At 42.2% G+C, this 13571-nt stretch overlaps 2 protein-coding genes across 4 annotated transcripts in view; one reads left to right on the top strand and one right to left on the bottom strand.

Annotated features, from left to right (window-relative positions):
- Window positions 1–1297: 1297 nt before the first annotated feature.
- ckmb (creatine kinase, muscle b) lies at window positions 1298–4866 on the top strand. The gene is made up of 9 exons (XM_003968695.3): window positions 1298–1452; window positions 2398–2510; window positions 2637–2733; window positions 2897–3051; window positions 3178–3310; window positions 3404–3575; window positions 3825–3948; window positions 4059–4248; window positions 4358–4866. The coding sequence occupies exons 2-9, from the start codon at window positions 2418–2420 to the stop codon at window positions 4534–4536; spliced, it is 1143 nt and encodes a 380-aa protein (XP_003968744.1). The 5' UTR covers window positions 1298–1452; window positions 2398–2417; the 3' UTR covers window positions 4537–4866.
- The window catches only part of mark4b (MAP/microtubule affinity-regulating kinase 4b), a 25055-nt gene continuing 16181 nt past the window's right edge, over window positions 4698–13571 (bottom strand). Inside the window, exons 15-18 of one of the 3 annotated variants that reach the window (XM_029843480.1) lie at window positions 10978–11256; window positions 9931–10013; window positions 8479–8523; window positions 7589–7784 (exon numbers count right to left, since the gene is read on the bottom strand). In XM_029843480.1, the coding sequence (XP_029699340.1) occupies window positions 7720–7784; window positions 8479–8523; window positions 9931–10013; window positions 10978–11256 (472 nt within the window). In that variant the 3' untranslated portion in view covers window positions 7589–7719. The other 2 variants (XM_011608709.2, XM_029843481.1) reach the window with 2 other exon arrangements.

Genomic DNA, 13571 nt, shown 5'->3' with positions numbered 1-13571 from the left:
GAGACAGCGCCCACGAGCTGATTCAGCAACATTAGGGACTCCAGCGTCTACTTCCTGCAGCTCTGCACACTGACGCGGTGCCTTTGTTGTCATGGCGGAGATCTACAGCGGCAGGACCAATGAATGCATCGCGTGTCCCTAATCTTCCACAATATCTGTAATTATACACATTTATACAGAAGTGACACATGGACATTGCTGTGTGACACAGGAAGGCCTTTATTAGATGCCCTTTCAGCATATCCTTCACCTTTCCCCATGAGATCATACAAAATCCTTATTGTCTGCACACATTTACAGACACAACAGTGATTTTTGCTGTATTTTACCATTCTATATTGATGAATTGTATTTATTAGCTTGAAGTTGTTGAGGTTTTTGTCATATGAGCTGTTGTCTGCGCCCCCTTTTCCCTTATAACCCCACCTGACGACTTCTGCTTTGCCACATGGGGTGTGTGGGCTTTAGTATGTGTCTGTAGGCACATTACCAAGGTCTATCACATTACAAATGAAGAGTAATGAAGCTTGCTCTTATACAGGGAGGGGCTCTAATATATGGAAAGAAAACACTTTGGGGAGTATAGAAAATGAGATAAAGTCTGAAAACAGTGCAGCTCTTGTTGAAATGATATTTTTAGACACTGCTATCTTTTCAAACATAGGGGCCTTTATAGGTATTCTGCGGCCATTTCTCCTTCACCCCACAAGCTGAACAACCTGTCATTATGCATCACTGCTAGACATTCCACACAGGAAGTAACACTTGTCCTGCACACACATTCAGAAGTGTCCTATTGGTAAGCTGGTGGTTAAGAAGAAATACGTCACATGCAGAGGAAACCAGCTTGAATGATGAAGGTGATGTAATTTCTCCAATTACAAGGGCGTGTCCAAGGCACCGTAGATATTAGCACATAAAAATTCTTGTAATTCTGAGGAATTTCAAGAATATCAATAAAATAACCTAAAATCAATGCAAATTCATAATTAATCAAAGATTTCTTTATTTCTATCGTGGCACGGATATGAAGTGAAACAAAAATGAAAATTTGCCCAAAGCCGAGACTTGAAATCTCCCCCCAGAGCAGTAATGACAGATGCATTAGACAAATGTGTGAAAGTATGCATGTGCTTCTGTAACCTCCAGTGTGCGACTGTCCTGGAGGCCTGTTCTGGAGGATGGAAAGTTGGTCCATGCGGCTGCAGCTGTTGCCTTGTCTGTCAACCCAAGTGTTGTGTGCAGCTCGTTCTTGCCTTTTACAAACACGCAGGCAGAGACGACCTCCCGTGACCAATGAAATGGAGGGACCTCGGTTCCAGCCTGCCAATAGAGTCGGATGTCTGAGTATAAATGCTTAAGTCCATCAGCTGACAGAGTTGGGCAACCCCTACATTTGGTGGACAGGATCTGATCCCGGGCTCTGTTACTTCTTTCCTTTCTCCTAAACAGGTAAAAAAAAAAAAAAAAGGAAGTGAGACTTTTTGCAGATCTTTTGCAAATATTTTAGTTCCTGCCTGAAAGATATTAAACTAAATATGTGAGGGCCTGACCGCCTGGAGTCTGATGGAGAATATTTGTCTATTTTTATTAAGGCTTTGGGTATATTATACGACTCTGGAGGTACTAATATGACACTCTAATCATAATCTGACTACTGATAGCATTAAAAACCTAATTATATGACCTCATATCCAGTTGTGATCATCAGCTCTTGCCCGACATGAGCAGAAAATGCTCATGTAAATTAAATTCTATGTAAATTGTAATACAATTTTCTTTTGTTTGCTTTGTTTTTTCTACCTCTGGTGCAGACATATTGCGTTTAAAAAGCTCCACACAACAGCAGTGAAATAACACCCAGTTCTTTCTTTTGTACAGCTACACCTGTTCAGATTGGAGGCTCACACGGTTCCAAAACGTTACAAAACAAAATCTGTTTGCCAGGTTTTGTACATATAGAAACACAATCCAAACGCCTGAGGCAAAACGAAGAAAAGGGAACCATTCGATTTCATATACTGGAAACTGTAGATCTGTGCTGGGATGTGAGGAGTTGAGGCACAAGGCAGAGCAGCCTATTAATAATCTGTACTGTGATGAGTGAGACAGGTGGTGAGACAGATGGACAGGCAGAAAAACTGAGAGACAAGTGTGTTGACAGCACAGCGGGCAGAGAGTTTGTGTAAAGACGGGAAAAATAAAGGGAGCCAGATATGATAAGAAGGTGTCTCCTCCTCACCAGAATATTCATAGACAAGATGCTGGAAAGAATGCCTGAAAAGGAAAACGGTATAAAGGAGTTTTTAGATTTATGATCTTAGCTGTTGACGTAGACGAGTCTGGGATGGAAATGCAAAGAAACAACAGGTCTTCTTTTCTGTTTTCTCATCTCAGGCAGAATAATAACTGCAGCCATGGCAAAGAACTGCCACAACGACTACAAGATGAAGTTCGCTGTCGACGAGGAGTTCCCCGATCTCTCCCAGCACAACAACCACATGGCCAAGGTTTAGAACCTTCCATTTTCTTTTGAAGAAAACTATTCCGTGAAAGAGAAATCACTGTCGCGCATGAACAAAAGTGTGGAGCTGCCGTGTATTTACCAAGCTTCGCTGACCTGTCCTCGGCTGTAGGTGCTGACCAAGGAGATCTATGGCAAGCTGAGGGGAAAGTCCACCCCCAGCGGCTTCACCGTGGATGACGTCATCCAAACTGGTGTAGACAACCCCGGTGAGTACCCATATCAGCACCGTTCCATCACTGTTTGAGAACATTCTGACATGATAATGTCTCAGGTGTCACTCTCCACACCAGCAGAATGCCCCACTCGTACAGCGGATTCCAGCAACCAGCAAGAACTTCCAGAATTCTCAACCTCCCCTTTGTTTTCAAGGTCATCCCTTTATTATGACCGTGGGCTGTGTTGCTGGTGATGAGGAGTCGTACGAGGCCTTCAAGGATCTGTTGGACCCCGTCATCTCCGACCGTCATGGTGGATACAAGCCTACTGACAAGCACAAGACCGACCTGAACTTCGAGAACCTGAAGGTGAGACGTTCGGATGCAGTAGAATTTGCCACTGGCAGGCTCAACACCAGCTGAACAATTGGATGATTCAGGTCTAGATGGAAAAATGTAGTTTCCAGACTTAAAAACAAGCCTTTTCTGTCTTAGGGTGGTGATGACCTTGACCCCAACTATGTGCTGTCCAGCCGTGTTCGTACTGGCCGCAGCATCAAGGGATTCACCCTGCCTCCCCACAACAGCCGTGGAGAGCGCAGAGCCATTGAGAAGCTGTCCATTGAGGGTGAACTTCTACAAACAAATACAACCATCCAACTTGACCTGATCCAAGTATTTTTACCGTTTTGAGAGACACGACCCTCTTCCTTTGTTTCAGCTCTGGCCAGCCTGGACGGTGAGTTCAAGGGTAAGTATTACCCCCTGACAGGCATGACCGATGCAGAGCAGGAGCAGCTGATCGCTGACCACTTCCTGTTTGACAAGCCCGTATCCCCCCTGCTGACCTGCGCTGGCATGGCCCGCGACTGGCCCGATGGCAGAGGCATCTGGTGAGAGAGACAGATGGGAAATGAAAAAAATCAATCACTGCAGTTAAAGTTTGACTGGGACTCTCCTAGTTTATGACCAACAAAGGTTGTTGTGTGGTTCAATTCAATGCCCCCCCCCCCACCATGACAAAACAGACAAAATTTCCCCTCTTTTATAATATCAACACTGTAGTTTTAAAACATTGGCTTGTAAAGATTGGGTCTTGACACTAAGTTGACTGGAAATGTGTTTTCTCTTTATTCCTCCAGGCACAACGACAACAAGTCCTTCCTGGTCTGGGTGAATGAGGAGGACCACCTGCGCGTCATCTCCATGCAGAAGGGTGGCAACATGAAGGAGGTCTTCAGGCGCTTCTGCGTCGGCCTGCAGAAGGTGCTACACATATCGCCATCACGATATACTTTGGCACATTGATACAGGAGTTGCACATTTATTTTAACTGAATGTCACCTGTATACCTTACCTGGCATTTCCTTTGCCAGATTGAGGCGATCTTCAAGAAGCACAACCACGGTTTCATGTGGAACGAGCATCTGGGATATATCCTGACTTGCCCCTCCAACCTCGGAACAGGCCTGCGTGGTGGCGTGCACGTCAAGCTGCCCAAGCTGAGCACTCAACCCAAGTTTGAGGAAATCCTGACCAGACTGCGTCTGCAGAAACGTGGCACAGGTACCACAACAACTCTTAACGTTCCTTATCTTGTTAGTGCTGTAATAATCAAAGAAATCCCAAAACATTCTCAAAAATTAACCTTTTTGTCCTTTTTTTTTTAACCCAGGTGGTGTGGACACAGCCTCAGTGGGTGGCGTGTTTGACATCTCCAACGCTGACCGTCTCGGCTCCTCCGAGGTGGAGCAGGTCCAGCTGGTGGTTGATGGTGTCAAGCTGATGGTTGAAATGGAAAAGAAGCTTGAAAAGGGAGAATCCATCGATGGAATGATCCCAGCCCAGAAGTAAAGCAGACAGGCACAGCAAATGTTTTTTTTTATATGAAACCATATGGTTTGCCTTGTAAAATGATCTGCCAATTCAACACTTGCTTCTTCCTTTCAAGAAGACACTCCACCTTCCTCACCCCCCCCCCTTAAGTATCTGAAATCCTATCTGCTATGTTTTGGTTCTTTTAATTTTCTGTCACTTTAACCAGCCCTCTCCACCATTTCTACGTAACATCCTGGGATCAAACCAAGCCTTGCCTGGTCATTGTTGTACACAATTCAAAATATGTATTTTTTGATTGTAAAATATAACCAGACAATTAAATTATGCCCCATGTGACATTCAAAATGTCTTTTTCTCTTTTTTTTTGGTTGAAGATATTTTCAAGATTCATTCTTTTATCCCAGAATGACACTTGGCATATATTAAAAAAGAAAATGCAGTGGAATCTTCACATGATTTCCAAATCTGAGAAAACCAAAAAGACCAAGTTTGAAAGTCTTTATTTTTGTGTCACACATTAATTCTCAGGAGACATGCAGGATTGCAGGTCAAACAATTCTGTAATTTCAGCCCGTAATTTGTTTGTTACAGCGATGGCTTCAAAAACACAAAACTGTAACCTTAGCATGGCACTAGCTGTATCTACAGAAGAGGTTCAGACAGTAAGACCCAGTTGTGTACACACACATCCTAAATTAGAGCTTCAGCTTCTGACAAAAGTGGATAAAACCAGTGAAAATATTTCTGCAAACCGGATATCTGCTCGGGCGACTTTTCCTTTGAGTTCAGGGTTCAGTTTGATGTCAGCGATTACATGTTAGATGCTTTAGAATCTTTATCATTTCAAGCAAAGCAACTTTTTAATTCTGCAGCTGTCAAAGTCAATACATGTTTAATATGTTGACTAACTGAGGAGAATTCAAGAATCCAATTCATCCGAAGGTCATTCAAGGTCACAGTGTCATATCTAAGTACTGCCTCATCACTGCAGAGGTTGCATGCTTAAATTATACAATGGCTTGATGAGACAGGTCCAATTAACAGTCAAACATCCCTTCCTGCAATGGTGAGAGAAAAGCCTAGTTTCTATCAAAAAGGATAGGAAAGTAAACACCATTGAACGAAACGAAGACGTTAGATCTAACAAAGTTTTGTAAAGATAAGACTAGAAAAGGTGACACTTCATGATGGAAGCAGTGTTTTAGAGAATTTAAAAAAAAAACAACATTTTATTGTTGAAACCTGAAGCCCCTTCTGCAACTGGTCTCATAGTAACATAGTAATTAAAGGACAAAAGCTTTAAACGTGCTAGACAATGAGAGTTCCAAAAAAATTTACAAAAGAAAAGTACAAATAACAAATAAACAAAACAACAACCTTCTGCCAGTACAGTAGAGTACAAAGCAGTCCTGGCTCTAAAAAAAAAAAAAAAAAAAGCAAAAAAGTGCTCCATGAATCTGCAATGCATCACCAATGCATCGACAATATAAAAAATTAAAAAAATAAAGAGCCCTATTAGATTTTACTCACCGCTTTTTCAAGTCTTGATTCTTGGCTTTGTGGCTGTATTGCACTACAACAGTTGAGGAGAGTGATGGCGTTCGGAGACCGTGATGCTGTTATGTCAAAGTGCTACCAAGCTACTACAGACCTACTCCTACATTTACACCAGCATGAACTATGCCTGCAAGTGATTATCGTGAGAGAATGAAGGACATTTTTCAAAAAACTAAATCCTGGATTTAGTAGGATTGAAAATTTAGGTGTGTGGCTGCCTTCTTAAAAAAAAAATAAAAAAAATCTTCATGTCAGATCAAGTTATTTTTTTATTTTAGGACTTGATGGATTTTAGGAAAACCTGTTACGCAATATGTCAGGATTGCATTGTGCAGTTAGGTTTTTTTGTGAGTCGGGTGAACGAGCTGTTAAAAAAACCAATATTAGTTTGGGCGTTTAGCGAAGCAAATGATATGTGGAAGAAAAAAAAGGTTGAATTTAATAAAAAACTAAATGTGCTGAGGCAGTAAAACTTCAGAGCAAACATCAAATCCCAGATTAGAACCTCCTGTCAAGTACATACAGTAAGAAAAACCCAATGAAATCTTTTTCTTTTCCAGTTGGTGATACAAATTAACATTTTTAAGAATAAATACTACTTTGTATTTCATTAACATTTAGATTTAAATTGTTCCATATATTCTATATATTGAATAATTATAAACGCTAAGGTTATCAGAGTTATACTAGGCAGCCCTGGTCAGCTCACCTAAGGAAATAAGGAACGGTAGCAGTCAAAGAGGGAAAACTGGGATGCTTCATTCAGTTTGTCACAAGAATCTGCATTTCTGCATGTCTCCCTCTAGAAGCTAGAGGTCAGACTGTGTCCTCACTTCTTACGTTATGTCTGCGTCTGAGAATGACATCAGATGTCAAACTGCCTAGTTTAAAAGTGGAGAAAATAAACTTACTACACAAAAATTAAAACATTTCTTTAAATAGCAGCTCTTTAAAAGGAATGATGACAAATATGTTACAATAGGAACAATTTCAACAACAACTTATTACTCTCCATTATTCGCAACACCATCCTTATCACATTACATGTTAAGAAAAAAAATAATTGACTCCAAGGGCTCACATAATATAGAGGTTGAGTATTGTTTTAAGCAGGGGTGGTAGGTCACTGGTGGCTCCAAGCTCATTTGTCTGTTGATGGTCTATCTGCTATCTGACTAATGTTTGTGTCCATCGTGGATTGGTGGCATCAGAACAAGAGCATCTCCGATGGAGGTGAGACATGGATAACTGCATCAGATGAGTTCAAATCCCAGGAAGAAGAGGAGGCAATAGTTTTAGAGTTACTCCTAATGCTCCTTTCTGATTCATCATTGTCCTGTTTGTCATCAATTTGCCTCACCCCCTGTCACCCTCAGAGTTCCAGCTCCTTTGACACTTTGGTGGCAATGTCTCTAAAGGCTAAAGGTGCCCCCCACAGACGCTTGAACCTCACACCGCTGCTCTGGCCCAGCCCGCTGGGCAGCTGGCAGACCTCTGCTTCAAATGCCACGCGGGCCCCGGCAACTCCGTGGGTGCAGGACAGGAGAAAGGGCCCAGCCAGGTGGACCTGGCAGCCGCAACCCTGAGCCGCCTCGCGGAGTGCTAGTACCACCTCGGCTGGGTCACGGGGACTCCGCACCCTCACATCCCAGCCGCATCGGGGGGTCCGGGGCTCGGACGCTTTCTGATGCCCAGATAGATGGCGACTGAAAGGAGAAGAGCGATTCAAACACGAGATGTGAGTGAAAATAGGAGACAGGATTTAAAAAAATGTTTGTATTACAAACACAAAAAGAGGAATAGGAGAGATAATAATTAAAGGATATCTTCAACAAGCATGGAAAGGCAGGTTTGAAACTAAACATTTAAAATTCTGCCAGTCAAACATCATTTTTTTGGACAGCACAAATTCCTGCTGGTGTGAAGGGGTTGGAGAATTTCAGAGAATCCGTTTTTATTGCTTCACTACTTTAAAAACACCCATTCTTCCCCCTGTAAACATCTAAGACGAGTCACATCACAGGCTGCCAGCTAGCGTCAGGCTACTGCCGCAGGTTTACCTGCTGTTTTTAACCTGAGACTGAGACTGTGTTGTTGAAGAGGCTGAGGCTGAAAGGAAGTAAGCAAGAACTTTAGAAACATTTTGATAAGAGTACATAAATAAGCTTGTAACTGTTGTATATGACGAGGCCAGGGCTGCTGAGTAGCACACTCGTGACACCACAGTTTTTTTTCTTTTGAATCAACACAAAGTCATGAGCTATGAATGAGACGAGACACTGTTCTATTGAATCCAGAAAGAACATAATCAGCACCTGCATTATCTCTAGAACTTTAAAAAGGTCATTGCACTGGCATTTTAGAGGCTCTACAGTATAAAACACACCGATCTCTACTCACCTTGGGACCGGAGATCTGCTGATTCTCTCAGGTTCGTCTGTGACCCTCGAGGAGGAGACAAACACACATGTTAGGAATCAACTGCACCATTAAAAACCTAATAGCATTCCTTTCCATACTTCCAGTCAACTCACAACACCCAATCACAACAAAGAACACAACAACTGGTCTTCAAATCACAGATATACATTTAGTGGACTGGATGGATATGAAACATCAAAATGTCAGCATCACCAACACAACACAATGACAAAAACCAAGAAATGCAGAAGTGGTTCAATAGTAAAGAACCAGGTCTACACAAGCAGAGAAGATGGTGAATATTGCTTTAGTAAACAGACTGAACTTATTTAACGCAACATATGAATCAAAGGAGTACAAGACTTCGGTGGCACAGGTCAAATGTAATAAATTACAGAAACTGAATTGAATTGCCTTCTGTCCTTTGATCATATCTTATATTCATATGCTTTACATGTGTTTTTCACATTAATTATTTAACATGCCATCACAGTGTTATTAAATATAAGCTGTAGCTGCCGTGCATGAAGCTACAACATCCTGCTGGTGGCGGCCATCTGCACTTCCGTCCACAGCCACCAGGGGCCGCTGTGTCCAGTTCCAATGTGGACTGGGGCCTTCTCTCCAGTGACATTTGTTCTTAACTGAAAATTCTCTCTCCGAGGACTCTGATTAAGAATTAATCACTTTATTACCTTCAATGGTGAAAAAAAAGTTGCCTATTTACATGAAATAAATGTCTGTTTACTACAGCTAAATCTATTATGGCGTTATAACAAGAGACAGGCTATAATAACTGACAATAATTAAGACTTAAGAAACCTTCACACTTATAAATGCGAATATTTATCACCTGAGGAAGGTGTGTGTGTGTGCAAGAGAGAATGGGGTAGAAGCTGAAAGTGAAACAATCTAGATGGCGAGGAGAAGATAGCAGGAGTATAACAGAGCAATCAGCCTATTTCTTGAGACAGGCCTGTGCAAGATCCCTGTTTAAGAGAGGGATAAATCCCGGTTACATAACTAATCCTGAATTAAACCGGCAGTGCTCAATCATTGAGAATGACGGGTACAAGCTCGGATGCTTCATGCAAGCATCTGCTCCTTAACAATACCGAGTGCATAAAAATGTCTAAGGTGTTAATGTGTGACTGTTCATGGGAATACACACTGATCTTCGTAGGAGACTGGCCAAGATCTGTCCATTGCTGACCTTGAATATACTAAATTAAGACGCACATCCCCTAACCAATTCTAGAAAGACCAATACCATTATGCATGTTGCAGTTAGCAGATACCTGATGAGCATAGTTACATTCCCAAATGCAACAGACGGTGAATGAGTGAGTGAAAGAGGGGGTGACAGGCTTGAAGCAAGCAGACAGTCAGGCAGACAGAAGCAGCCAGAAAACATGGGAAAGGAAGACTTACTAACTGTTTTTGTCCCTTGTGGGAGGGTGCAGCCCGACATGGACTTGTTTGAGCTCTGACGTTTAGTAGGGTCAAGAGTGACCCTAGGAGAAGAAGAGGAAGAAGAAAAGGAGATGAAGAGAGGGTGAGAGGAATGGAAAAAGGAAAAATTAACAGCAAAGAGTCATAGAGACATTGTGTGAAATAGAGAGGCAGTAATGGGGAGGACAACAGGAAACAAGAGGAAGCACGGGTGGAAGAAGCAAAGAACAAAAAAATAAACCAAACGAACTGAACTATAGAAATGAAGGTAAAAGTCTGGCAGGTGACTGTCTTGAAAAAGAAGAAGTTGTTAGGAAACAAACCAACAAATAAAGCAACAATAAGCAGCTGAAAAACAAGTGAGTGTGAACGGAAACTGCACGTCCACCTGACCATCAGACCTGGGTCTCAAGTACTTACTATCTTAAAATTGCATTAAGAAATTATGGGATCATGTATTTGTGATTTCCTTGATTTATATAATGTCCAACTGGATAAATTTAACAGAAATACAGAGCATTAAGACTACCCTCTACCTTATACACAGTTGTTACGGGTAATACAAAATGAAAAGGACAAAACTACAGCACGATAATAATACACTCTATATGAAGGATGCTCTAAAAAATGACCATAGTATGCTAATAATTTCTAAATAAGACCCAGGTCTGACATTAAAGGAGAACATGTTCTGAAGCTAGGAGAACTACCATTATAGAAGGAATGCTGCAGTTAGTATCAGCAAAAGTGTATTGGGAGATAGCACAGTTAGCTAAACGTGCTTCACGTATAGGTAAGAATAAAAGATCCCTTAAAATATAAAAGACAGTATGGAAAATTTGCTACACATAACCAAATGATGCTAGATGCTTAGCAGTGTTTAGTGAATGCATATGGAATTTGTGTAACTTTAAATAGGTAATATATTTTTAGGTATTGTATGTAAGATGTATGCTTCACCACAAAGAGGAGGCAAACACACTATATCACATTGTTTCCAGCCTTTTCACTGGCTTTTCACCTTACCTGCGGGTCAACTTGGAAGTCAGTTTGCTTAATAAGTTGGTTGTGGCCCGAGTCCGGGCATGAGGCAGTGGGCTAGCATCATGGGATGGCGTCGGAGAGCCGGGGGGAGCATGAGAGGGAGGCCTACGGTCTCGAATCTGTCCACCGTGAAATGTGCTCCTCACTGTGGTTCCCCTGGAGAGGCGGGAGGATGGTGTGGAGGATGAGGAAGAGGCTGCAGAGGCACCAGCAATGCTGTGCGTTGAAGGGGAGGCAGGAGGCAGACGGTGGGATAAGGAGCTGGAAGAAAAGCAGGAGAAGTTGAACATTGTTTTATTCAGCACAGGCAATAAACAGGCATTAGTAACGTGCTAGATTTTTAATTTTCCACCAGGTTTGGTTTTCCAACAAATCTTTAGCCAAACGTGTCTTGAACTTGATTGATGCTGAATTCTAAAAATTCTAACCCTAACAATTTTGCATTTCTTAGTTGCAAATGTGGTTTTTTTAACAGTACATTTTAAGTGCGGTTACACTCGGCACAAGTGAAGCATCAGAAAAACTCACAATGACTCAGACCTGTAGGAAAAGTCAACTAAGAGTTTGTTGCTTTTTATTAAACTGCTTTAGACAGATACTAGAAAAAAATAGGCTTCAAAAGAGCCACTAAATGCAATCACTACCATGAAGGTTTATCAGAAATGAAAACAAAATCCTCTGAAGTATAATATAAAAATCTGATTGGCTACATAGATTTTAAGGTATTCTAGCTTCCAGTATGAGATACAGAACACAACCTATAATATTTACCATACTTTAATTAAAAAAGAAAAGTGGAACATTTTTTTCCAGCCCCCTACCTTTCACCCCCCCCCCCCCCCCCCCCCCCCCCCCCCCACACACACACACACACACACACACACACGCACACACACGCATAAAGGCTGGTGGCCAGAGGCTGCTTTTCATAACGCTCCAGATAACACCTACACAGAGAACTCAAGCGGGGCGCAACCATTAAACGCGCTAAGCTGAAGAGCAGCCATTCCAGAGCAAAATCGTTTAATGTTAAAGTGAAGTGTCTGCCTATTGGACGGGGGCACGGGGAGGTACCGAAAAGAGACTTTAGAGGTCGGAGAGTGGCTTAAAGAAAGATGAGTTTGAAATAAAGCAGAATGGATCTGCATTATTGCTATAGTTGTAATGTGTTATGGTTTTATTGGTATTATAAGTATTCCACAGATTAATATCATGACACAGGTTAGGTTCTGTATCACTGTAAAAATAAGTGCCCTGTATTAATTAAGCACAAATGCTCATGTAGCCATACAGTGACACATAAACTGCATGTGAATCAGTGTTTACATTAAAGGACAGTTGATGCGAGGGCATACTGTAGTCAAGTTATGTGCACTCAGTGTTTTATCTCTGACTTCCCTCGACTGATTAACTGTGTCAGTGCACATGCTTTTCCCATCACCCTAGTTGGCCAGGCATTGTATTGACATGGCCTATGAGGCATTTGGAGAGCAATGCTGGCATAAGGCTTGTATTTTTATCATGCAGCTGGTCTATCAGTTGAGCCTCCTTTCCTTCTATATTTCAAAACTGACACTTTCTTGTATTCTCAGACCCTCCTGACCAACATTTTCATTGCACTAAATGGCTTTTTAACAGTGATATAATATATTTTGTACAAAAATTCAAACACAACACTTGTTTTTGCTCCCATCTTTCATGACTTAAAGTTCTAACATTCTTTTTTATGTACACAAAGGGCTTCTTCCTCTCAAATATTGTCCATTTCGTGAGCAGCACGATTACACAGATGTGCCTTCGGACGCCCACAATAAACTGGAAGTGGCAGGAAATGGAACGCTTGGCCGTACACGCCGATCCAGAGCATCGCAAACGAGCACAATGCCGTGTCTGGCGAGTATGCCGGCCGTGCGGGAACCTCCGGGAATTGTGTGCAGATCCTTGCAGCGTGGGGCCGAGCATGATCATGCTGCAACATGAGTTGATGGTTGTGGGTGAAAGGCACCAAATATGCCTGCCCATACCATAACCCCTCCACCACACCACGGGCCACCCGAGCCGAACATGAACAACTGAACAATTGCACCCTCCCTAAAGACTTGTGACATCTCTGGCTGTGCTGGGTGATAAAACTTCACATTTATTGGCCTTTTATTGTGGGCATCCTGAGGTTCACCTGTGCAGGATTCATGCTGTGTGTTCAGCATCTTGGCACGTCACACCTGTGAGGTGGATGGATGATCTCACGCTAACTAGGATAGAATTAGACAGATTTGGGAAGAGTTCTAATTGAGAGAAATAGGCATTTTATGTACATAGGAAGACTTCGGAAAAAGAGCTCAGCTCATGAAACATGGGAGCAAAAACAAAAGGGCTGCGTTCGTATTTTTGTCCGGGGCAGTTTAAAATAAAGGTAACACCTAAACAGACTCTTCAGTAAAAGTTGATGGCATATTTGATGCAACACCAGATGACAACCAGGGGCAAGGTTTAGGCACAAAGAGAGGCAGAGAAAGTGAGACGAAAGAGAGAGTGAGAGATGGTGGCCCGGCAACACCGACAGTGACAAGCACACA

Source organism: Takifugu rubripes, chromosome 11 (genome assembly GCF_901000725.2).
Source record: "Takifugu rubripes chromosome 11, fTakRub1.2, whole genome shotgun sequence".
Lineage (NCBI taxonomy): Eukaryota > Metazoa > Chordata > Actinopteri > Tetraodontiformes > Tetraodontidae > Takifugu > Takifugu rubripes.
Note: the sequence above shows the minus strand (reverse complement) of the source record. Positions and strands in the feature narration are given on the sequence as shown.

Excerpts from the sequence above, each read along its gene's own strand:
- ckmb (XM_003968695.3), top strand. The coding sequence starts at position 2,418 with ATGGCAAAGAACTGCCACAACGACTACAAGATGAAGTTCGCTGTCGAC. Across the intron at positions 3,052-3,177 it reads TGAACTTCGAGAACCTGAAG|GGTGGTGATGACCTTGACCC; the intron begins GTGAGACGTTCG and ends TTTCTGTCTTAG. Across the intron at positions 3,576-3,824 it reads CCCGATGGCAGAGGCATCTG|GCACAACGACAACAAGTCCT; the intron begins GTGAGAGAGACA and ends TTATTCCTCCAG.